General features: G+C 35.7%; 1 protein-coding gene across 12 annotated transcripts in view; it reads right to left on the reverse strand.

Annotated features, from left to right (window-relative positions):
* FOXP2 (forkhead box P2) overlaps positions 1-27500 on the reverse strand; it is a 202336-nt gene that overhangs the window by 5540 nt on the left and 169296 nt on the right. For all 12 annotated transcript variants that reach the window (XM_086609770.1, XM_086609773.1, XM_086609772.1 and 9 more), the window contains 5 exons: positions 27352-27428; positions 27111-27212; positions 24549-24670; positions 23144-23213; positions 22143-22306 (listed from right to left, as the gene is read on the reverse strand). In XM_086609770.1, the coding sequence (XP_086465896.1) occupies positions 22143-22306; positions 23144-23213; positions 24549-24670; positions 27111-27212; positions 27352-27428 (535 nt within the window). The remainder of the gene's footprint in view (positions 1-22142; positions 22307-23143; positions 23214-24548; positions 24671-27110; positions 27213-27351; positions 27429-27500) is intronic.

The raw sequence follows: 27500 nt of genomic DNA on the forward strand, positions 1-27500 counted from the left end.
AATGAGTTCAGTTCCTTTAAGGGTGGTGTCCGGGTTGTTTTTATTACATTTCTGTGGTTGGAGTTCAGCCACTGTACAAACAGGGAGGATAACAAGAAACATCAATTAAAAATGCACTGCACATTAGGATACTAGTTCCTCTCGTGCTCTAACTCTTTAGTATGGAGGACCTCTTTTTTGCAAGGCCAGTTCAAAGATTATTTTGATGACTAATCTATGGAAGAACTAACAGCTTAGAACACTAATCAGGATACAAAACTTTCATTTTTGTCAGCTATACCTTCTTCCATATCAACAGTAAATCAAGACCAAAATCAAGGAGTTCAGTTATCCACAGAAAAATAAATTTCGCAACTTTTCTAGCAGCATCTTAAGAGTACAGCTCAGAGAAAACAGTGCCATACAAACACCTCTTTTTGGAAGTCTAAGCACAAAGAATAGGCTCTTGAAACTAACATTTCTCAACTCTAGAGTGTTTTTCGAAATCAAATGTTGGAAGGCAAAGTTGAGGCATGTTGGTTAGAGATGTAAAGGATCTTACATCTATAGTATTTTAAGTATGTTCTAAGGAAGAAGCAACTATACAAAATACATATGAAATCTAAAAACCTTTTTTTTTTCTTTTCCATAAGCAAAACAAGATTTGAACACCCATCTTTTAAATTGCTCAATACATTCTTATCTTGAAGACTTTTAGTATAGTATGATGCATCCCAAGATATTTCTTGTACATAGAAAGTAAAATATTGAGACCGGTATTTATATGTAACTAATACAAAAATATTTGTGTGTGTTTCAATAGACAAATGTATATTTAAATGTATTTATTTGCAAAATTCTGCACTACTATTCTGTTATACAATGGGAGCAGTGTACTAAGGACAAATTCTGATGTGAAGTGCTGAGTGTTTAAACATAAATTCTGAAGAAATATTTATATACGCCACATCTTTTTATTAATAATCATGCTACTCAAATCCTAACAACAGGTCATAGCTTAGTGATTTCTGACTTCTGATCAAAACTTACTTATCTACTACATAATTGGAATCTGTATTTTAACAAAGATGGTTCCTTGATGAACCAATCCTGGGTTCAGAACTAGTCAGTATTTTTTATTAATGACATAGAAGGTAGAATAGAAAGCATAGTTATTAACCTCACAGATATCAACAAAATGACAGGTAATGCAAGCACATTGGTGAAGATGAAGAGATTTCAAATATGTGGCAACTTGAGAAAATCCAGGTAGGAGTTTAGAAAAAGCTGTTATATGAAGAAAGGCTGAATGAAAGATGTCTTAGGTTACAGAAAGAGCAATGGGTCAGATGTTGGAGCTAAAAATTAGTACAGGCAGTGAAGCACTGGATCAGGTTGCTCGGGGAGCACTGGAGTCCCCATCCTTGGGGGCCATTAGACACATATCTGTGAGAAGTGAGTTCAGTCACTGCTGACTCTTCGGTAGCATAAAGGGATGACAAAGTGATGTCTTAGCAAGTATTATTACTACGTCATGTCCCAATGTCCTCAGCAAAATGGTTGTCTCCTATTGAACAAGTGTAGGCAAACTACACTTCTACCTGAGCTCAGGACTAACAATGCAGCACAACAAACAGGAAGTGAGGAGACACCCGCAGCAGCAAAAATAAAATATAGCAATGATAAATTATTTCAAAGAACTTTTTGGTAAAGATACAAACTCATTTCCATGGATCACCTTCGTTACAATTGGTGAATCCACTGTTAAAAAAGAAAATTTTCCTTGTACCCCAGCACTTTGAAAATGAAACTCTGAGAGATCTTTGTAATATAAAAGAAGGATTCTAATACCTTACAGAGCTGCCTGCTCATCTCAATACATTACTTGTTCCTTGCTCATAAATCACAGAACATGAAGTTCCTCTGTCTCTGATGCTGCCTCAAACATTCAATCTTCACATTCTTTACAGCTTTACACAGAGATTTTTCTCTCCCTCCTGCAACTGGCAAACTACAACTTGTTCTTGTGTTCTCAGATGTATACTATATCCTTAAAGACATCATCATTCATACATTTAAGTGGAACGACTATTAAGTGCCAGGAGACAGGTAATAGTTGCTGGACATTTACAGAGGCCTTGTGAAGACTGTTTGTAGGCTGCTGGAGAAGAGCTTTGAGGCTTCAAAGGAAAAAGATAACAGGACAGGCAGCTGTGGAATAAATATATACTAGGAAAGACTGTATAAAGTAACTTCCAAATATTTAGAGATGACGCCGAATTCCTAAAGCCTACAATAAATTGTCTGATACAAGGTGAACTTGCCTTTTGAGTTTTGCGCAAGATTAATCTGATCCTGCCTTGGGAAAACTTGTTTAGTACAACAGCTACTAAAATCCTGCTAAAATCTAGGCAACAGTAACAAAACAAGTGTTACATTCAACTTTTAAACATTAGAATGTATGCTGTTGCTGACAAGAAAACAACCAGATCCTATAACCAAGTACATGATTTCTTAATTAAATTGAGTTGAGCTGGTGTCAACAAGGAGAAAAGATACTTGATACAATATTCTCAATTATGGATAGCATGTTTTCTACAGAGGTTTAACGTCACATCAGCTTTAATGTAAGGGGATACCAAATCCAGCAAAACAGCAGTGAGAATGCAGGACAACAAAATATAAATAATTACAATAAACAAGATTTGGATTTAGTTAGTGGGAATAGTGCTTTGAATAGAAAGCACAAATAGAAACTCTTCTTTGCAAAGAACATGAAGTCAGACAAAGCCTTCTATAATCATCAGCCTTGAGTTACTACAGAGACCCTGAGCACTCCCTTTATCCAAAACAGAGATTTAACCATTTAAGTTCCCCTATATTTCTTTCTTCCAATTCTTTGAAAGAAAAAAAAAAAAAGTTCATTTCTAATTTGTATAAGTAAAAAGAAAAAGAAAAAGAAAAGTAAAGGGTTCAGTGTTTAATTCTGAAAGCTGCCAGGGAAGTGCCAGAAGACCTCCAGGATCCCCAGGGGAACAAATTCCACAGTTTAGCTCTGGGTCCTCTAAACATTGTTGCCCATATCCACCCAAAATCTGTAATGTTCTGCCAAAATCATTTAAGGGAATGTGCTGTGGGACATCATGATTGAGAGAGATGCAGTCTCTCAGACAGTTAAGTCAATGTAATGACTGGTACTGAAAAGACTTTGCTCTTCGGTTTGCATTGAAGAGGTGGTAGACGTTAAGAAAGCAAAGCTGCCTAGGTCAACAGGCTTACTGTGAGCTTTGTAGCCAAGTGTACGGTCTGTAGCAAGTCACGCAATTTTTAAAGATCTTTCAGTGCATTTTTACTCCACAAAGAGGTTGCAATAATCAGTCTAAAATCATGAAAGGGTGATTTTTTTGCTGGGTTGCAGCTGAAAGTATTTTGTATCACTATGGTGACTGAGGCACCTAGTAACACTGGGGAGTTTCTTTCTTCGGTATTCAATAGCACAAAGGGCAATAAATTAGATCATTTCTTGAAGTCCCTCCCAGGCTTATTTTCTATGAGACTTTAATTTTGATACTATTGACTCACTGGCTTTCCTAGTGACTTCATGTAGAAGTATATAAAGACGACGAGTTTTTTGGAACTTGGATGAAAACATTCTTTCCCAAAGGAATCTTTGGGACTAAATAATTTTTAAGCTACACATGGTATGACAACCCATGTTGATTATTTCTTTTAAGATTTTGTTTGCCTATTAAAGTAACCAAGGTTTTTAAAAGTTAAAAGAAATATAATTCAGCAGCTCCCAAACAACTTTAACCATTTCCCAAACCAAATGATGCACAGTTTGACCAATTTCCCTCACAATTCTGTAGACAGCCTTAAGCCCATAAACATTACATTTTCGAAATCAACTGGATAGTCAGCAAATGTTTTTCCAACTGTAATATTTCTCCACTATCTTTACTTCCATTAAATTGACTATGCTTCAGTATACCAAGAGAACAAAACAGAACATGTTGTATTTGTGTTACACAGTATCTTTTATAGAAATCCACATTTCCAATGTAACTTTTTATGTTAGACACCTGCAATTTTTATTTACATTTTTACTTATTACCCACACTGCCCTCAATTCTTTCATGCTGTAGGCATCCTGAACTACAAGTGCAATTTTGATTCAGCTACACAAAGTGTTCTGTGTATAGCTTGGGAGAAAATATTAAAAAGATCCACAGCTACAGAATTCTTCAAACTGTGGAAGCCTGAAAATTTTTGTGTCCAAAGTCAACAAGGTAAGCTACTAAAGCACAAAGAATACTGTGGCCAAACAATTATTGCTGTACAGTTCTATATTTTAGTATTTAAAAAACATTTTTAATCTTTATTTTTATGTGAAGCATCTTGGCTTTCTAAAGATTTAGTTTAACGTGTTGAAACACACATTATTTGCATTGAAGAGCAAATTGTGTGTGAAACACACACAACTTTTACTTCTGTCTGACCTAATATTTTTAAAGCTGTGACTTTTGTTAGACTTTTCTACAAAAATAATTTTCACCAATTATTATTCCGTAAAATGATAATCATTATGTTACAGATCTAGTAACTGATCTGTTTGTTCGTTTTTCCTTCTTTTTTTTTTTTTTCGTAGTACATCTGGATTAGTATTTCCTCAGGAAGAGCTGTATTTCATCTTGCGAGTACAGGTCTAGGTCTGTAGGATGTTCTATAGCAGTTTAAAAAGTAAAGCTCTCCTTTCCAATACACTGTTTCAGACCTAGAATTTTTATATTTATGCCTTGGTAGGCAAATGGAGACAAATCCTCAAATCCTACAGCATTTTCAATATATCTAATTCTATTACTTTGTCTTCTTACAATTTCACGCTATTATAAAAAGTTTATTATTTTTCTTAAGTAGAAGTGAACTGTTTATTGATGTGAATTTGTACAGCCATTTAGGGAGATACTAATCCAAATATTGAGAAAGGGAAAAAAGCGTATTAGATGAGTAATTAAATACAAACTCAGTAATGCTACAACTGTCACAGAATCCATTATTATTTTTCCTTGAACATCAGGAATCACTTCCCCCATGTATTTATCACATATGCTGAAGAAGTGCTATTATTTCTAGATAAAATAATGCCTATATGCAAATCTCTAGCTTCAAGCAAGAAAGGGAGGAAGGTCCTATTGTCACATATCCTTGTCAGGCAGCTGATGGTGCGCTACCTCATTTCACTAAGGAGGGAGTGAATCTACAACATCTTGGTGGAAGAAGACTGGAAATGTGATGCCTATAGAAGCACTGCTCCTCAATGATGGTGTTTCTGGATATGCTTTGTCAACTGGCCACTTTCAAAATACACCCTTCCACTCTGGACCCTCCAAGAGCCATGTTGAGAAAAGGGAAGCAGCAGCCTTTTCTTTACTCAAATGCACAAAAAAATACTTTCAAAATATACTTTTTTCATATCTATCATCTTATCCATCACTAAGTATTTCAAGTCTACTATGGTGGAACTGAGAGTTGCACTGGATTGGTGATGGAAAGCAGAGGCAACAGCTCTAGCTGGCAGGCACTGCTGCGGACTCTGACAGGAGATAAGAGTGTATTGGAATAATTAATTAAGCCACTAAACTTTGTTGCCTTTAGTTCATCACTAGAGGAGATGGCATAAGATGAAATTAATGATCAATGCTCACAAAGTGCCTCTGGCACATCAAGTAAGTTGTAGGAGCAAGTAAGAATGAGTTTGTATAAGTCTATTATTGAATTTAGAACCTCCAAGACTAGAGACTTGCTTTCCTGTTTATAATAAGTGTTGATACAATTTTATTAGCCACTGTAAAAGAAGCTAGCCTTCTTCATGCTTCCCTTCAATTATCTTAAGATAAAAAGTAGGTGAGTCTTCTCGGAAAAAAAAAAACCAAACACACAACAAAATCACAAACCCCATCATTACCAACGACACAAAACTGTTCTTGCAAACACAGCTTTTCTTTTGTGACACCTTAAAAAGATGTAAAATCAGTTGTTGTTATTTGTAAGACCCATCCCTTCAGTGAGCATCTGATATGACTTTGCTGGTATCTGTAAAACAAAATCCAGAGCATCTTTCTCCTTGAGCTTGGTTGCTAAAAAGCTTAGTTGCTCTGCTCACTCTCATTGTTTTGTCTTTATGGAAACACATTCTAGGATCACAGGATAATTCAGGTCAAAGGAGACCTCTAGGTCAACCTCCTGCCCAAGGAAGGCACAGCTACAAGGTCAGAGCAGGTTGCTCAGGTTTTTACCCAGCTGGGTCTTGAAAACCTCCAAGGATGAAGACCAAACTACTTCCTTGGCAACTGCCCCACTCACTGCCTGACCATCCTCATGAGGAAAGAGTTCTCTGTACTCAGTCTGAATCTCTTATTTTAACTTATGCCCACTGTGTCTTAGTCTATCACCACAGTGAAGAGCATGGCTCATCTTCTTGCTAATCTCCCTGTAGGTACTGAGGGCCAGGTTTTCAGGCTGATCAAGCTCACTTCCCTCAGTCTCTCCTCAGGGCAATTGCTTCTGCTTCCAACAATCTTGATGGCCTTTTGCTGAACTCAATCTAGTTTACTGCTGCATTTTTCATATTTGAGGTGCCAAAACTGGACACAGTATTCCAGGTGTGGTCTAATGAGTACTGAGAATGAGGGGATAATAATTTCACCCAGTATCTTGGCCCTCTGCTGCACTTGATCCAGTCCAGGACACTGTTGACCTTCTCAGTTGCCTGGGCACTCTGCTGGCTCATGCTCAGATTGCTCTCTGCCAAGATCCCCAGGGCCTTCTCAGCAAAGCAGCTTCTCAGTCAGGCCATCCTAGTGTCTATCATTGGAACATTGTCCATCTTCCTTCCTCAGTGCAGGGCATGACATTTCATGAAAGTTCCTCTTGGCCTTGTCCTTCAGCCCATACAGGTCCTCTGAATGGCTATCCTACCCTTATGCATATCGACTGTTCCCCCTAATCTGCTGTCAACTGCAAACTTGATGAGAAGGAGGTCCATCCTCCAGGACATCAATACAGATGTTAAACAGGACAGGTCTCAGTGTAGTCTTGTGTCCCAAGAGAAATACTCAGCTATCCCAAATGGAAGACCAGAGTAAAAGGCAAGAAAGATTATTAATTGGATGTGAAGATCTAGCATAAACATGGCAGAGGAAAGCTACTCTGTGTATGTATCTCTATATCAGAGGGGAAGGGAATGGTAGGAAGATACACATTGTTATCTGAGAATTTGAACTAAATGAACACATGGCGCTATGTTACAGAGGAGACTATGCCACAAACAATACAGGGTGTCTGAAAAGGAGGTACAAAGGATTAAGAAGGCAGTTTAATAGCAAAAATCCTAGAAGAAAAGAACAGGTGATTTTATCTGAATCTTTTGGATTTTAGGGAAATATAGATAGCAGAAAATACTAAGACATAACACTTTTATTAATAGAAAAAAAAAACAAAACCAAACTTTTTAAAAAAAAATCACTTAGGAATGTATTGGTTATCAGGGCATTCCCAATTAGTCTTGCCACAACTCAAAATATTTTCTTGCTTGTGTTGGCACAGATAAAAAGGTTCTGGATTTCGACATCAGCAATTTTGCTAATGTTGTAGACTACTAAGACTGTACAAATTTTCAAAGATCAATAAAAAGATTTCAGATCTGGGAGAACTCCTTGCCGTATTTGGAAAAAAAAATATTTTAATGAACTAAAATTGAGAAATGGAGCTGTAAGCAGTCACAAGAAATATCAGATGGAGATTAGGAGTGGTTAGGAGTGACTAAAGGCAGAATAAGAAACGGGGGAAAGCCAAAGACATGAAGACAAACGGTTTCCTGGGATGAAATCCAGATCTCATTTAAATCAATGGCAAAAATCCCCATGACTTCATTAGGGCCAAGATTTCACTTGTGAAGTTTATTCACAGCAGAAGATGTAAGTGAAATACGCAATGCATCTGACAGAGTGCTTGGGGAGAAGGGGGAATAACCAAAGGAGGTACACATAGTGAACTACGTATTTTTCTACTAGACAAATGAGGTGGAATAACAAGTGTATGTAAAATCACTAATTTTACTTGCCCTATGAGGCTTGTAAGAGTAATACAACAGTAAACAAGGAGATCTGATGGATATATTTTAACTTGCAAATTCCTGTGAGAAACTTCAAAACCCAAACTCATACTTAAATTAGATGTAAAGATTTGCCAGTAATAACACTAGACATATGAAAGAAGAACAAAAGATTATTTCACAACATGGAGGTACATTAACAGTGAGAATTTTCTAAGCTCCTACATTTGATTTCTATTTGGAATATAATTGTGAATACCCCAGAAGATGATATAAACAGAGGTAATAACACGATATATTTAGATTAGTCATATGTAAAGCTAAATGTGAAAAAAAATAACAAAGCTGATACCATGGCAGATCAATTTACTGCTGACAAATAAAAGAAACAAAATAAACTACCCATATACATCTATCTACTGTAACCACTTAGGAAATATATGTTATTATGAATAACAACGGCACCTCTGCTTAAGAAGCTCAAAACCAGTATTTTAGACTAATTAAGTGAGTATAATGACAGCGATAATAATATAAAACATGTTTATGTATTTATAGTAGGCCCTCACTTCAACTAGTATGTTCAAGGTACTTGACTACCTTGTAGCTATTACTCACTCATCTCAAAAACAACATAGCAGAATCTGGGAAAGAACAACAGAAGTGACCTATGGCATTGTAAGTGTACCTGTAGGAGGAAACTTTAAAAATTACAGGACTACTTTGAACTGACTTAATTTAGCTGCCACTGAAGTCAACAGAAGAGAAGTAGCAGCTTGGAGTTATGAGCAAATGTGATATACTAGAAATATGGAAATAAGGAAAATATAGAAAAAAGCAAATGTTCACACTTCACCTTACCCATACTTAAAGGTCACCCAATTTAATATAGCATATTTATGATCATTTTATCACTACATCTAATGATAAAAAGCAACAGAGTTATTGCCAAAGAAAAGTTTTTTAAATCCTCAGTAAGTTACACAGCTAATGAACTGTGTTTTTTAAATTTATTAAATATTTTTAATTGCATTAAAACATGTAAGTATTCAGTAATTCAGAGATGCCTCCTGCCATTACTCTACAGGAAAATGTTTTAACAGATATTGACCCTCACACTGCAGAAACCAGCCAGCCATTAACTCACAGAGATTAGAAGCAAACCTCTCCTTTTTCCTTTCTATACCATAGGCGCTTCCCAACTCGGGGATGATTTTGTGCTGCTTAGCTACAAAATACACCAATGCATTTGGTCCTAAAGCGGCTGGAGATAGTGTTTGGCGCTTCTTGCCCTACCAGTTTGGCCCTGCCCAAGCACATCAAAATACAAACTGTTTCACTTTACATTAGGGACAGCTAAAACTTTCAGTTCCTATTCTAAGTGAAGTTTGAAAATGGACATAGATGGTAAATCAGAATGACGAGAAAAACATGTAAAACAAGTTTTTTAAGATTTTCAACTTTACAGTAACAAGTCTGAGTTGAAAAAAATGCCAAAAATTAAAAAAACTCCCAACAACCAAATATATCCTCCTCTTCCTTTTAGCTTTGTACAAAGAAATGAGCTTTGTACAGAGAAATTTCTAGAGAATAAATGGACAGATTTGTAGATACTAACATCACAATTTCACTTCCCTTTAAAAACAAGAACAAAAAAATGATTAAAAATGGATAATGAAAATATATTTCTTAGATTATGAAATTGATAATTAAATTGATTAGATCTTCACTTTTTTTTTGTTTGTTTCTGATTTTTGTTTTTAAACCAACATATTAACAATATATTTGCTTTAAATATCAAATGGGGCTCAAAACTCACACACAATTAGCCCTTCTTACAGGATCAAAATTTTTAGGAATCTAGATCTGATTAAGAAGATGACATTAAAAATATTTTCTGATTCTAGCGACTCTTACTAAAATTCCCATCCTTGGCATTGGTTTTCTCCCTTTGGTGTCTAAATAAATGTGTTTTCTCTGTGATAGAACCACAAAAAAGTAGAAACTTGACTAGGAATTAGCTTAGGGCACAGGCCTCTATAGTCTTTCAAACCGTCAACTGCGTCTAGTTCAAACGTCAAAAGTTAACATGCTAAACAAAGAAAAGGATTAGGGAGAAAGCACAGAAGTTTTAAAGGTAAAAATTCAAAGGAAAATGACAAAGTACTAGAGATTTGAGTGTCTGAATATTTTTGGGATTGTTGAAGAACCATCGAAACAGAGCAAGCCTGAAAACATCAAAGCTTAAAAAAAGAGGCTATGGATCTGGCATGCTCTGTAGTATCTAATGGTTAGGAAGTTTTAAAAATTGCACTCATTACACAGAAACTTAGCAGCAACAGCTAAGTATTTCGGTGTTATTTGCGAGTTAAAGCAAGCAAATGTTCTCTATGCAAAATCTGGAAAGCTATTCAATGATTCAGGAAGAGCTGGGGGAGAATTTGGGCTGTACTATGTGTATTTTTTATACATGTTAATATAAATACAGGCTATAAAAATTGCTTTTCTATTTCTGTTGAAAACTTTTACATCAGAAAAACTGCTATCTTGGAAAACATATAGCTGATGAGATAGATAGTGTCGGACAAAAAGGCTGAAAAAAATATCTTTCTACTAACACTTTCGGCACATTTTTGTGAGATTTTATAAGTGAATCATCATTTTTCCACAGTGGGACCTAACCATTTTGTTCTAACGCAGCAGCGAAGGATTAAATAGCATTACACTTAACACCTGGGTATGGTAGTGGTTTTTTTTCTTCTGGAACAGTCTTCAATGAAAATGTTCATTTATAGGTATGCTTGATGGGTACATTTCAAAATTTTCAGCAGGATGTTACTAAAATATTTCCTTTTCATACTCTAAGTTTCTTGGAGTACTGACCTTTTATTTTATTTTTCCAGTGTTTAAGAGCTAGGACTTGAAGTGATGACTAGCTTTGCCTACTAGACAAGCCTGGAGAATGGCCAGCCCTTTAATATATTTTTTGCCAAAGAGTTGATGGTACCATTTAACAAGTAGAACCGCACATCACGCTCAGCAGGAACAAATGGGTCAACCTGACCCATGTAGGACTGTCTGCACTGCCCTAGCTGACATTTCTTGCATCAGTTGAATTGCACACTCAATAAAAATATTTTTTTTTGTAAGGCCAAGGTTAATTCAATCTTAAAAACAAGAGTGCTTAAATATATTTAGCTATGACAGCTGTTCCAGATTACAAAATAAACAGACTTGGACAATCTCAACTAGCCTCTAGTAAGACATGACATACATGAAAAAAAACTTATTTTTCCCAGATTTTTTGTGAGAAGCAAATAAAATAGGGTTGGAAAGGTCCTCTGGAGATCATATGGTCTTTTCAACGCCTCCCCTACCTCAAAGTAGGATCATTTATACTTAAACCACTTCTCACCCCTTCTAATTTGCTTTTACAAGACTCCAGTATCAGCAGTTCCACAATCTCTCTGTGTTGGTAGTCATACCAGCACTTAGTTATCCTACAGTCAGGAAGGTTTTATCTTTTTCTGATGTCTAGCCTAACTCTTCTTGCTGAAATACTAATCAATTATTTATTGTCCTGTTCCCACCGAACAAGGACAAGTTCATTCCTGTCTTCTCTGCACAGTGTCCTGAAGGCTGTCCACTCAGTTTCTCTCTTCTCAACAAGCCTAATATTTTTAGTCCTTCCTCAGTCTTCAGAAAAGGCAAATCAGAAGAACTGGGTGGATGATATATGTACTTAATTTTGGGTACTAATGATGTACTTAATTTTAAGTACAATATTACTGTTAAAGTATGCTTTCACAACCACATACCTTTGTCAGCACACATTCAGTTGGTGACCTGCTACAATTTCTAGAGTCTTAAAAACGACTGTGTATCCAGTCACCTCATGTTTACACTAATGATTATTCTTACATGTAACACTTCAAACTTATTCTAACTTTTCTCAGAACATTTCACCAAATTGTTAACAACATGTGAATACTAATTATGCCTCTCATTTTTATGCTATTACAGCTTTAAGATTTGGATGTGAAGAGCAACATGTCTGAAGAATATGTTATATCTGTATGGCCTCTGCAAGAATATATATATAGTCTGCCTTCAGACTGAGCTGACGAGGAGCTATCTGAGATACCACAGAGCCTAGGTTAACATACGCTAACTCTTGACTGCATACTTTGGCCTGTGCTTAATGCAGACTTCTGCTTCACAAGGCAGTATATTCCAGCCAAATTAAATACATATAGCACAATACGTTGTTCAGTACTACATCTGTAAATATGTAGCTACAAAATTAAAAAATATATGCTTGAAATTGTAATTCCAGTAACTCTAGATGGATACAAAAGCATAATTATTTCATGATGCCAGGAATAAAAGTCCATGCACAGTAACAGAATGCTACTTGATGGGCGCTCATCTCAAGGTATTTCACTGCTGCCAGTCATGGTTTACTTTTTGGTTTAATGTACCTATAGTGCAGTCTAATGCCGACTGGCATTGTGTCAAACACTTCTCTAAACAAAGTTTGATGCTGTTCTACATGGGGAAAATGGTGTAAGTAATATACAGCTTCTATTCAAACAATATCTGAAGATTCTTTTCAAAAATTAAACAATTCAATTACTACCTAAAGACTACAAGAGTTTGGGGCAGGGATTTGAAAATCCTTTTTGTTTTGCCTTTGTACAGTTATTACAACAGTGCCCCCAGTCCATCCTTTAATACTGTACTATAAAAATAAATCTCAACAGCTAAGTTGCACTTCGCTAAAATATGGGCTTTCCCCATAAGAACAGAGAGAAAGAGGACACACATTATATATGACTGTGTCTGGAATGCTTCAAAAAACTCTGTTAACACCTGCACATGAAAATAACTCCAAACTGAGTAGTTTTATGGAATGGCTACTAGAAAGATGAGGAGAATGGACAGTCTGCTGTATCAGAAAGAGCCTGTTTGGTCTATGAAATTGAAGATTTAAAGTTCACAGTCTGCTCTCCAAAACATATTTGAGAAATAAAGAGGAAGAGTAAGAAAGACTATGTAAGCTAGAACATATATTAGTGAAACTAAATTGGAATATATTTACAAAATTGAAATGCGGCTTACAATCAAAGGGATGAAGTTGCACATTGGCTTTCAAATTTGAGATGGACTATGATGATTTTAGGGGAGAAATTGTATGACATGGTTGCCCACAACATGACTCGTTTTCTGCATTCTTAGAACAAGAGAAATCACAGAGTAATAGAACGTTCAGGTTGGAAAGGACCTTAAAGACCACCTAGTTCCAACACCCCTGCCATGGGCAGGGACACCTTCCACTAGATCAGGTTGCTCAAAGCCTCATCCAACCTGGCCTTGAACACTTCCAGGGATGGGGCATCCACAACTTCTCTGGGCAACCCGTTCCAGTGCCTCACCACCCTCTGAGTGAAAAATTTCTTCCTTAGATCTAATCAAAATCTGCCCTCTTTCAGTTTAAAGCCATTGCCCCTTGTCCTATCACTACATGCCCTTGTAAAAAGTCCCTCTCCAGCTTTCCTGTAGGCCCCCTTTAAGTACTGGAAAGCTGCAATAAGATCACCCCGGCGCCCTCTCTTCTGCAGGCTGAACAGCCCCAACTCTCTCAGCCTGTCTTCATAGGAGAGGTGTTCCAGCGGACCATCTTCATGGCCCTCCTCTGAACTTGCTTCAACGGGTCCATGTCCTTCTTATGTTGAGAGCCACAGAGATGAATGCAATACTCCAGAGAGAGGAGATAAAAGCTCAGACAATATTTTTCAGCTGTGATGTTTGATAATATCAAATTCACAAGGAATGAAGAACAGCAGGGAAAAGATAAAGAAAAGTAAAAATCAAGTTGGGATAAGTCCCTCATTACCCAGAGCACTACTATCACAGCATAATACTGCATCAAAGAAACCTTTCCCCTTACCCATCTCAATCAGAAGCTTATGGAAGTCATTGGAATACATTAGTGAGAGGCCATGATCATACAAAGGCTCTCCAACTTCAGTAAACCTCTATTAATGGGTACAGTGGAACAAATAAATTTGGTAAGTCTAGGAAAATGAAGAAGACTACTGAATTTGTTCAGCCTAATTTAAGATACACATTTAATATTGCTGTTTAGTTAGAGAAAACCACTGGAATAACTGCACTTATAACCCTAACAGAGACTACATCAGGGTCTGTACTATACATATGCATTCCCACCACTGTTCTAAATCATAGGCTGCTGTTAGATGCCAAGAGTACATTTTCGAAACTGCACTTTGCCAGAAGATTGTGAACCTTGCTTTTGTATAAGGACTTTACTAGGTATAATCACATCTTTAGTCATCTTGAGGTTTGATTACTTTAATGTGACCTACACATGAGGTTTCACACTGAGATGAAGTCTTTCCATAAACTCTTTTTTAAAAATAAGTGCATTGAAATTTTTAGTCTTTTAAAATGTGTAAAGGGCCTAGAGTTTTCTACAAATTCCAAAGAATAAATAATAGCCAAATAATAACACTTCCTCAGCATAAGGTCCTATATTTTTCAATCAATTTTTTGCTTGGATTTATGGGTTATAATTTGAACTACTGGTATAAACATTACCAATTGGATATAATTGGATATCTTTATTTAACTGTTTACACAATACGTAAATATAAAGACACATTTTGGACAAGTATATTTTAAAAAAATATTTTGAGAGTCTACTTTCAAAAATTTTGACTTATAATATTACATTTACTCTAAAACCAAATGCAATCATTAAAAGTGGGTAAGATTCATAACATGCAATTTTACAAAAACACTGTTAATGGCACTATCATCTCAACTTTTGTGTTGTTCAAAGACAGGCATCTCCTATGAACTATATTTGTTACATGACCACATTGCAGAGAAATTTAGTTGCAAAACTTCAAACACATTTTTAACATCTCTAACGATATTTGAGATGCTGCCTTTTCTTATACAGACCTGTTACATTAAAAGCATAAATACCTTACCCATACATCGAGAATTCATGACAGCAGTACCACAAAGTTTTCAGCAAGACAGCTTCCAAAAAGATTCTGTGAAACCCCACAGGAGCCTACCAACTTCTACAAGCCATGCTATGGGGATCTGACACTTTTCAGCTGAAGGCACTATATCTCTGGAGTGATCTTTTTGTCAAGAGCATTGGGAATGTACTGTAGAAGTGTAACAATTGAGGCTGGAATAATGTAAAGAAGAAATAGCAACTTCTGATCCAAAGTAAGACATGTAACATTTAAGAAGCTACAGAGGAAATGATAAAGGACTGGTACATCAGTCTTGAAAGATAAGAAAATTGATGAACAGAAGCAAAATGTAGAGAACAAATGGACTGAAAAGGAAAGTAATGAAAAATAAATAAATAAAGGAGAAAATAAACATTTAGGAAAACATTCAAGTGAAAAATAGGTCAATGGGAATGATTGAAAAATATTATTAATCAAAACATCACTACTTATTTTTCCATTAGCACCCACACGAGTGGCTCTGTATGAAAGTAGGGAGGCCCAGTCACAACTCAAAAATTTATTGTCACATGATCCATGCCATCAGGAAAGGCAAAAAAAAATGTAAATGGTACCAAAATAGTATGATTAAGTGTTGGATTCCTGGACTTGCCTGTCACTTTCAGATGCTTTGCATTGTTAGGCAAAGCCAAAATTATTTCACTGCATATTCTCACAACAGAGTTTCTTTCAATGGAAATATGTTCAGACAAAAGCTATAACCTTTAAGATCCTGTGTTTCCTAGTTGTTCCTCTTCTCATATAAAAATAAAAATCAATTGTTGTCATGAAGTCTTTCTGCCCATTATCTTAAGTTAGATTTATGAATAAAAATGTGTGAAATTAAATTATACAGACACTAAAATATCATGTGACTAAGTGAAACATTTTTGATGAACAAGGATACCCAGAAATACTGCAATTGCTACCACATTCATCTGCTCAATTACATGCTTCTCACCTATTTAATAATGCTTGTTACATCCTTGTTAATTGATGTGTTTCAAGAGTTTATTTTTTTATACATTATGTCAAGTCTTATACAATGAACAAGACTTGGATCATAGCAGTCTCCTAGAACAGAACAAGCCTCCAAGGTAAATGCAAAGGGATCATGAAATGGGACAATGCAATGATAACAAAAAAAAAAAAAAAAAAAAAGGAAAGAAGGAAAGACAGGGGATTGGAACATTATGAAGTTAAAGAAACAAGGGAATGAAAGGGATTGGAATGATAGGTAACCTACTGTAAGTGGTGTGAAAGCTTAACAGTGGGGGACTGGAATAATCAGATATGGGAACGACCTGACAATGGAATGCCTTCAAACTGAAGCACCTCAAAAGTAAATGATCTTAGAGCAGAATAATCATATTTGCCTCTGGGAATAAAATTTAAAGATAAAAAAAAGTTGAAAAAAAAATAACAAGTTTGATGATTATGCAGATAGAACTGCAGAGAGAAATGATCCAGTCAGGGCAAGAGTGGGAAAGTGAAAGGAGTAGGGTTGGGAACAACAGCAGAATACAAAGGAACAGGTGACTGAAACCATAGATGGTTGGAACTTACCTTTTCACAGACACAATTGAAGACGAAGGACTACACTGGGTAAGCTCCTTTTTCTAATTAATCTCAGATTTACTCTTACTCTTATTTATTTGGATAAAAGTTATTCTTTCGCACAACAACCTAACACAACATTTTCTAGAAACAGCATTAAAGATCATGGGATATATGTGTGTCTTGACACCTGATTTCAAACAATTCCTGTCTTACAAACAGAGTACAGCACTGCAATAGCTGAACACAGTCATATATGAGACGAGGACATATGAATGCATTTTTTTTAAGAAGTGACTCTTAAAAAAATATTTTTGGGTTTCACTGTACTTTGAACAAGCAATCAACAATTAAAATTCTAGAAATTAGTGTGATATCCATTATCTCCAGGATTCTGGATTTACTGTTTGAAACTAGATTATTTTCACAAACCGATTGAGAATGTAAGAGCTCAGTTGCATTCTCTTCAATCTACACTCTCATATACCACGAGCAGGGAGAAAACCATGACGACAGCCTCCTTCCACAAAACCTCACTAGTAGGATATTTGCTTTCCCTATCTCCTTTGCTGACTCCTCCCACTCCTTATTTAATGAGCTGCAGTGAGTTTTAACAGAATGTCATAACCACCCCATTGTTTCCTATGGTGAGACTGCATTTTCTCAGTCTACAGTTTTCCAAGTTTTCTGATGACTAATTCCTTTTCGTTTCCTCGTCTGCTATGAACAGCTTTGCAGATTAAAATTTTACTTTTTCCCTCGAATTTATACATGTAAAATGACATTTTGCATGATGCATTTTCCAAAATACGAACGTGGACAAGAGATGAACTAAGTGTTCTGGTGCTAAAACACCTTGGTCCGTGTCAGTTGCAATAATCACTTAAGTGTGATCAATCTAGTACAAATGCACAGACAAACACAGGAATAACAGTTGAACTTGATTTCCATCCCCAAGAGTGAGAACTCTTGAAAATATAACAGAGACAGGAAAAATAATAGCACAAAGTTGATTTCATTGTGATCCTTATGTTCATTTAAGAATCTAAATTTATTGGCTTTGAAGGAACTGACTTTCAAATCCCTCAGAAACTCTTCAGAAGTATACTGGCTATGACATGCAGGTTAAAAAGAAGTTGTGTTATCACTAATGCATGAACTGTCGTTATTGTCCCTAAGTATCATTCCATGTCTTGTCCAATATTGTTGTTTTTTCAGGGATGATAGAAGTTTTTTCCAGTCTCCCACAACCATGCAGCTTTAATTGCACTTGTTCAGACGCTTGTGGTTTCTTTTTTTACTTCAGAAGTCTGCGTTTATACCCCAAAGGTGTGTACTGTGGATCTTCTAACTAAATCCATGTACAGTTGTTATGCAAGATTAGCAGCACCTAGTTCTACATAAATAACCAATCTTTGTATATAAAATACCTTTTTTTTTGTGTTTGCCACTTTGAAACCTGCTGCGTATCAGCTAAAATACGCAGTAATTTTGGAGAAGAAGTCCATGTTCAAAAACAAAGGAAGAAAGAGTCTTAAGTATTGATTTAAATGAAAAGATAATTGTCTGACATTGATTGTTGACAACTGATACTAGAGGAAATTGGAATTTTGAACAGAATATTTATGTCTGCAATAAGTAACATATTTTCCCAGTGAAGATTTATGTCAAGGGACCACTTGGTGCCCATGTCAATCTACCAGGAATTGGATTTGAAGACCAACTAAAGACAGAATATAGATTTAATACTGCTGAAAAACAGAAAGTAAACCCAGGATTTGAGATCCTGCTAGTGATATGCTGCCTACTGGATCATGGAATTGCCATCTTTCATCAGACTGGGAATGGAAACTGAGACGCATGCAGCACAAAATTTCAGATGCTTTACTTGGTTATTAATAGAGAAGATATCCCAGCTACCAGGACATGGTTATACTGATCACCTAAAACTTACTGCAGTATTTTTAAGCGTTCAAGAAGTGTAAGAAATGGAGCAGATTATCTATCATTACCCAAGGCAAAAACTGTAAAGCTTTTAAAGTGCCACTGCCCTAAATACAGTAGCTGAGGTTCACTGCACTTAACAAGCATTTAAATGTTATACAATTTTACTTGAAGTTATGAACCTACGGTCTTTCTCTAGTCAATGAACAGAGACTATCTTCTAAGTGAGCTGATTCACCCACCTATGATAGACACCTGCCCACAGATGGATAAGTTGATGACTCTAACTGCTCTTACTACTCTGTTTGGAAAAGCAGATGTGAAGTATCAGGTTCAAATCCAAAGACTGAACAATTTCCCCACTTTCTGGCCCTGAGTATCTAAGGTATTACAATAACAGAAATCAATTTATCTGAAAATGTTCTCATGCTCAAGGCACAGAAATACTGACTACTGTACACACACACTCAACATTTTCATTATTTTATAAAAAGATATATTTATGCTAAAAAATTAATAAGAACAATGTTCAGTACAATTTTAACAACAAAATGCCTAACTGAGATGCTTGGCTTTGACACTGTCACGGGGACTCTTTGCATTTCCTTCTGATGCAATAATACCAAACAAATGTCTATCCCTGGAAGCTTGTCTAGAATCCAAACTCTGCCCCTTCCCAAAAGAATGCTCTGATCTATAAAATTGCACGCAACGTCCTGCCTCTTTCCGTAAGACCATGCTCCACTGCTCCTGGCTGCGTGCCAGCTCCAAGATGGCAGACAACGTAATTGCTCAGCGTATTCCTGGTGTTGTGGCTAGTACATTTTCCTGGGAATCAGGAGATGAAGGTTTCATCTACTTGAAGATTAATAGAGCCATATATTTTATAGGTGAGTTTAGGAATTATGACCATCCCAAGAACACTTCTCTATGGGAGAAACACCCAAACTTCCTAGGTGAACCTTCTCAGGAAGCTACAAGTAAGTGGATGCTTGTAGCAGTAAAATACTGATTTTTTTTTGTAGTTTATTTTCTATATTTTATTAAAAAAAACCCTAGGATTATGTAATCTGTGTAGATAATGTAAAATCTAAAATTTCTTTCAATTGTTTGTCATATTCCTTACTTCTTTTACATCCGTCATGCTTTCCCTCTGTTCTTTTCTCATTTTCTCTAAGAAATGATAGATAATCTGCTCCATTTCTTACATGCTCTCATACATGTTCTCATACATGCTCTTTAACAAAAACCAGGGGACCTAGTCAACGTGGTCACATAGGCAAGGAAGAGGCCTCTTTTCCTTGGTTCTGTGCCTCCTGAACAAGTCTCTCTCTTCCTTGACTTTTCCTTGCAGATTGCATTCATTCCCTTTTTCATATTCTTGGCTCCCTTGGCAAGGAAAAGGCAAAAATTTCACAAGTGAGTACGTATCTAGTCATAGCCTGTATCTTTTGGTTGACAGTTCATGGTCTCACAGAAGCCCAGTAATCTTGCACTAAATTTGTTGTGAGGGATGAATGAGCATAACCTCTTTCTTCGGTGGTATCTCAGTGCATTTACATTCTGTTGCTTCAATCTATCAAGAACTGAGCAACACGTAGTCATAAGTTTCAAAAGAGTCACAACGGCAAGTCCCAAAACTGTCAGTTCTGACAAACGACATGTTATAGAAATGAGAGAGGAAGGCTGAATCTTGAGTTGGGTGTAACTCAAGTTATTTGCTTTTTTTTTACAGGCAAAAATTGCTACGACATGCTGTATTTTAGCTATAAACACAGCTATAAACGTAGCCATATCTACATAATCATATGCACAGATATCTCAGTTTATCCAGAAGAATGGCAGACAGTACATAGGATATGTAAACAGATCTGCCAAACACTTCCAAAACAACTTTAATAGCAAGTGTCATTCTTTTCTGTAAAGTAGCTGTTTTTAACACACATGATCTAACTCTTGTTTGCTCTTTAAAGTTTTATTGTCTTGGCATTTTATACAGGAAGAGAGCATTAGCATACTCAGGAGAACTGCTAAAAGTAAAAGGCCTCAAGCTACCCACTGCATGGTTGATAGCATAAAGCATGGGATATAAAAACTTTTGTCTGATTGCTCACTTTACTTGTTTTAGAGTAGTGTTACTCTCAAGAGCATATATTCATGTTCTTTCTACTTCAAGTTTTATTACTTCTTTTGTATTATTTAATACATCTAAAGACACTTCCAAAAGACAAATTTTTCCATTTTGAAAAAGTAATGGTTTGGAACCTGATAAAATACATGAATGTTCACAGTGTATTATTTTCAAAGGCAAGTAGAATAAATGTGCAATAAAACAATTAAATGCATGCCAATAAACATTTCTATGTGATCATAGATATATTAGCGTGCCAAACAAAAGAAGAAAAATTCAGCAAATATTTCCCCTAAAAAAGGTCAGATCAAAATGAATTCTCCACACACCAGAGCGTAAGTAAAAAGGTCTCAATTACTGTTACTGCTAAATATCCCACTCTAGAAATTAAAAGGAACACTAAAAATGTGAAAGAGAAATAGGAATGAAAAAAGGCAAATCAGATCAGCTGTTTTAAACACAGAAAAAGAGAGACCGTAATTGTACATACGCATTAAAAATCATCCTGCAGTAAACTTAAATCTAAGTCTACTTGGATATCATACTGCTAATTATTATATAAATAACCTGGGAAACAATACCTCCAAGATACATGTTTTACTATTTAGTAAACAAGAAACTGCGACGTTTGACACCACTGATTAAGGCCAGGCATTTCTAAAGCTTCAGACACATTTCTGAAATCCACAATACATCAATTTTTAATACTTCCACTCTCTCAGCTCCATTAAAAAGATGGTAGGGGAAAGATTTTAGAGTAATTAATGATATAGTTAGCTGCTAAATATTAATAGGAATCGTAGTCTTGCATAAAATATAACATATAAACCTTGCCAATACAGACGCACCAGTAATTAAACTTGAATATGTAATTACACTGATTTATAAGACAGGCAAAAAGTTACACTTTACTGGCTTCTATGTAAACTGTGGGCAACAGTTAAACTTTGCATTTTACGGTTTATATAAATGGGCAATATCTCCACCACAGTTCATAAATGGTTTAGAGACTCACAGTTAAAATTACAACTAATTCCAACATGAACATTTTGACTATACCTTACAAACCAGGCTGTGAAAATGACCATAGAGATCAGCCTCACATTACATTCAGTGCTGGCAAGCAAGTTGAAGAGGTTTTTGTGTTTTGCTTTTTTTTTTTAATAAATAATGATTAAAAAAAAGCTTACACCAGTCTTACTACAAAGTAAATGAAGACTCATCTATTTCAATGTTTCAATATAAACGTTTAGTTTCAAACAGATAGTTCCAGATGTTTCACTTACCATGTTTCAAAGTACTTTTGAGTAATATTCTCTTAGGCTAAGGCACTTTTTCTTTAAAGGATGCTAACTGCACTTACATGTGAGGCTGGGGAGAGCAGCCTGGACTGCTATTTCCATTACTGTCAATGTGATCCAGCGAACCATTGAGATCTTCATGGACTGCCTGCAGTAAGCCACTGGATGCGTTATTTATCAATCCTGGGTTACTAAGCAAGGGTAAACTACTCTCTGCCAGTGCAGCCTAGTAAAACAAAGAGTAAAAATAAAATAATTAGTTCAGAAATATACAAATCGGTTTTAAATGTTCATACACATATGAACGTACACACACAAAGCAGTTCATTTTGGGTAGTTGTAAAGGTCGTCAGAGGGATTTTGTGCATTTTCCAATTATTTTCATGTTCTGAATATAACAGCATCTCTATTTCTGGTTTACTAGTTTTCTTACATAGGTTTCATTATTTTCCATTATTAACTATGTTCTGATAGTCATAGCACTTTCTAGTTTTATATCATTTTTTGACTTTCAATTACACTTAACCCCTATGCCCTTCCACACAATGTATGGCTCCTTTATAATGCAGGCAGCTGCTGTACTTTAAAAAATGACCAGAACTTAACTCAAAATAAAAAAGTCCTGACATTTGCCTCTTCTGCATAAAAATTATATATTATAATTAAACTTTAAAGTTTTTGCCATGAGCACCATGTTCCCCAACACTATGATGTGAAATCATTTATGACAGCTTGGATAAATATTAATGCATATCCACATGCATTTGCAAAAGCTTCTATCAATCTAACATTTACAGCAAAACTGAGTGTTCCAGATTTTGCCACAGGGTGTCCTTCTTGCTTCTTCACATCAAAAGTAGCAAGAATAAGAACTAGTACTTCTTGCAGTGCTAGGTAATACAACTTACTTGGTCATTCTAAATAGTTGGCTTTATCATCTATCAGGTCCACATAAACATAAATATAGGTAACTCTATACCAAAGTATAACAGGAAATTAAATATGTCACACATAAGAACATAATTAGTGTGTGCAAAGAAAGAATAATTTAGTGGTTTTTTACCTGCAAGCTTGCATTAAGAGCTGCTCCATAGCCTAAGCTGGTGGGTATGTTTTTCACTAACGTTGGGCTTCTGCAAACAAACGATTTTTCAAAGTTTAAAAAACAGGCAGACATCCTGGCTGGCTCATTGGGTTAATAGATTGGTTTATCAGCTCAGAAGACCAGAGTTTGAAAAGGAAAAATGAAATGAAGTTGGGTGTGAAAGGGCTCAACTTGTTAGAACAGAGTGATTTACTCTCATAAGAAAAGCAAAAGTCTCATTGTAATTAGGCTCACGTGGAAATTTGCTCCGAGAGCAGGACAGTAGTGACTTGTAAAGATTCTGATCTCACTGAAGGAGTTTGAGAGAGATAGCTTTAAACTTTGTACATCACCTGCCTCAGCTACGCTTCCTGTGTCATTTGCTTTTGGTTTTCTGAACTAACGCTGGTACACACTTGAATATATTACATACAGCTTCACTAAGGTGCTGAATAAAAAGATGTTACTCTTCCCTTCCAAGAAACTATGAGGGTACAACAACGTATAAATAGCTCTAAATGAACAACACAGAGGATCAATTAGTTTCCAGCAAATCAAACATATCATATTTAAATCAAACTAGAAACACTATATGCTAGATCGCCATAGAATTACATTTTCAATAAAATCAGTGACTAGGATGACTCCAGAGGACAGCTGGGTGGCTGTTTACAAACAGATCCATTACAGAAATAAAACAACTTCCTGCAAAGAAAAACCTCCTGCTTTCCTCTCTGCACCTTTGGTATTCTGAATGGTTTTATCAACTAATTATATACTCTAAAGGAACAAAAAGCATCCACAGAACCAGTCATACTGACATGGGATTAATTTGAAAGTAGGGCAGTAAGCATGCCAAAGGTCCTCCTGTGAAGGCTTCTCATGAATACTACCCTCATCAAGAAGATATTTTTGAGGTCAGTGCTGTAGTGTATGATACCTATATTCCAAAATGACCTTGAACGACTCCCTACTTCTGTCAAAGGTTTACAGTAAAAACAAGCACATATGAAACTCTAACACATGGGCAACATATGTACACAGGGCTATTTTTAATATATAGTAGAAGAACTTATGGTAGATGGAATTAAAATGACAAACATATGGTGAAATACACTGAAAAAACAAAACCATTATCGCTTGCCTCTGCAGCAAACTATATGGGAAAGGCAGGCAGGCAAGGAATGTACAGAAAATAGCGTATACCACAAAAATGAAATAAATGTTAGCTCACTGAAGAGAATGCACCAGCATAGCTATTAGCTTGCTACGTATTCTCCACATAAGTGCTCGCTTTGTCTGTCAGGTTGTAGTACACAGAGGACTCACTTAGGTTACAGAATTACAGAACAACTCAGTTGAACAAAACCAACCACCAACGTACCCTGTTATCTTTTGTGACCTTCGCTTCTGGTACTCTACTTCATCCACTGTCCATACTGCTCCTTTAACATTTTCTACTCGAACAAAACACTTGTGCAGGCTAAGATTATGACGCACTGCATTCTAAATCAGACACAAAAGGGGGAAAAGGTAGTAAAATTAATACAATTTAAGAAGGCAGCCTATGCAGTATACTTTGTTAATCTTCTTATTCTAAATCATAGTGAAAATCTCAATTTAGTTTAAGTATTAAATTCAAAATATGTATAATATTGTAAACCCCAAACTTACAAATTACTGGAATCTGCAGTTTGAACTTTGTGATAACAGAACCTTCCAAGCTATTTTAATAATAGCTGTGTCAAAACCTTCCTTTCATTGAACTGGTCTAAATTGCAATATCTGTACAAATTACAGTATCTTTGAAAATGCCAGAACAATTAGGTCAGCTCTGTTGTGTCCCTGATCAAGCACTTGGGGATGGTTGAAATGTCCAAAGGAACCAGTCCTGCTTGAGGTATTAAAATGCTAAAAAGGCTACAGTGACAAGTGTTAATTTTGCACAAAGCTTTATGCAAATAAGCTCAAAGGCATTCTTTTCATCCCTATAATAACGAAATGACAGAGTTTGTTTATTCTGTATTATTAGATGACATATGCAAGTTACTTTGCAATACTGTCCCTGCACAATAGGACATACTTAGGCTTTTAAAAAAGATTTTTCTCACCAAAGTTTGGTTTTGTTTTTTTTATTAACTGTTAGACAGAAACTGAATAAAAAGTCTTCCCTATAACATGAATGTACATTTTCTCAACCACAATTGTGCAAACAGATGTTGTTGGCTGCTTTGTATTAGAGTAATTACTCAAAATGAACATTTTTAAATCAAATTAAGTCATTCTTAAAATTTAAACTATAACAAATATACAGCAGACAGCATAATTTACTTTGAATATTTCCCATAAATCAAATTATAAATCTAAGCAAATATTTCTTCCCATCAAGGTAAACTGGCATATAGCTATCAAGTACAGTCAGTAATGACCTAATTCTTATTTTACGAATATAAAACAAAGTAATTTTGATGAAGATTTCTTTCTATTTGCACAAAGACAAGCTTCTGGCTTGCTTTAAGAAAAGAATTCTTAAAAAAAAAAAAAGGGGGGGGGGGGGGAAGCATAAGCAGATCTAGCATCTGACCTGAAATCCAAGGATTTGATTGATCTTAATGCCCATGGCTCTGAATATGATAATTTTAATATTAATGAGCAAATGAGCAGTTTTATTATGCATGCGATATAGTTAGAACTAATAAGCTGTTCAGAATGAGTTTTGCTGGATCCCCGAGCTGTGGAGATGAGACCAAGCTAAGATATTAAATCACCTTTCATTTCTTTTAAAATTTCTTTCAGTAAATCAAATGACGGAGCATTCACTACATTCTCTAATGAGTAACAAAAGAAAACGTAAATCTTCAACATAAATATTACTTATTGAAAAAGCTCTAAAACATATTTTCTACAGATTACCTCTGACATTTTCATCTTATAAAATACATATCAAGTAACCATGCATAAATAAAACAATTACATTCATTTACAGTCCAGCACCACATACTGTAGCAACTAATAACATCTAAACATTTTGTAAATTAAAAGCATTTTGAGCTTCACACCCATATATCTGTAATCGCTCGCCAGATTAATTTGCATTTTAAATCCAAATTAATTCACTTTAGCATATCTCACAGTCTAAAATTCTTAGTATGCTGATGAGTGCTTTGCTGCCTCTATTCTTCTCAGCTACAAACATTTTCCCCCTTTTGTACCAAATGGCTTGTGGCTAATTGATGTTTCTGACTGCTTTTTGAAATGAAAATAAAACAGTTCACTTAGTCTGTGCTGAGTGCCCTTATCTTTCCAGACGTTGCTCTTTTTCCAAAAATAGATGCACAGAACTAACATTTTTTTAGCTCCTTGTAGGATTCAGACAATGAAGTTGTTTGGACAGGGATATAGATGAACCCTTTTGTCTAAGTAAATAAACTGCATTTATGTTCTGACAGGATAATATTCACTTTACTTTCTTTTAGTTCCAGCTGAGTAGCCATGACCCTCACTCCTGTGGCAGCTTCAGTCTGTATGATGAGGTATGATGTGTACAAAAGGCACAGACCAAGACAAAACCTACAGCCTCCATTTGTTGCACAAGGCAAACAGACATTTTTCAAACTAATTAGCCAATAATATGCAAGAGAAAAAGTAATATAGTGCGACTAACAAAGGTGTTGATGATTGAGTGCTCACACTGTAATTAGTGTGTCAGGCCCTCATTTCTCTGCCAAGCCTCAGCTATTAATTGCACCAAATTAGAAAACTATATCAGAGGCAAAATTATTCTTTCACTTGTCATTTTGAGAGAGGGAATTCATTCCATTCAAGAGGCAGGTTAAAAAGAGGGGAAGCAGATACTAATCTGCTTATGTCACATAAATAAATGTTCCTTGTGCTATCTGTTAAGGAACTGCGCTAGGCATCTTTAAACTGCTGGCAAAGAAGTTACCTTCCAAGTTGCTGCATTACGCCTGAAGTAAGCAAATGTCCGTGTAAACCAGCTGTAAATTTCATTAAGTGTTAACTGCCTGTCACTCGATTCCATGATAGCCTGAAATGAGACAAGATACATAGTGACATAAAATAATGGTTTACTAACTAGACTGGATGACACTTTCTCAACCAAGCCTTACTTTAAGCATTAATGAATTTTAATTTAATCAGGCAAACTTAATTTTCTCTCTACTTACCTGCCTTATGAGAGTTGCATAAGTAAATGGAGGTCTGACATCTGCATTTTTATAAAATTCATAGTTTGGGGCAATTTCTGTAAAATAAAACAGTACAAACTGTACGTTAATGTTAGCAGCAGCCTGCATCACGTATTACAATTGACGAC

This window comes from Tauraco erythrolophus, chromosome 4 (assembly GCF_009769465.1).
Source record: "Tauraco erythrolophus isolate bTauEry1 chromosome 4, bTauEry1.pri, whole genome shotgun sequence".
Classification (NCBI taxonomy): Eukaryota; Metazoa; Chordata; class Aves; order Musophagiformes; family Musophagidae; genus Tauraco; species Tauraco erythrolophus.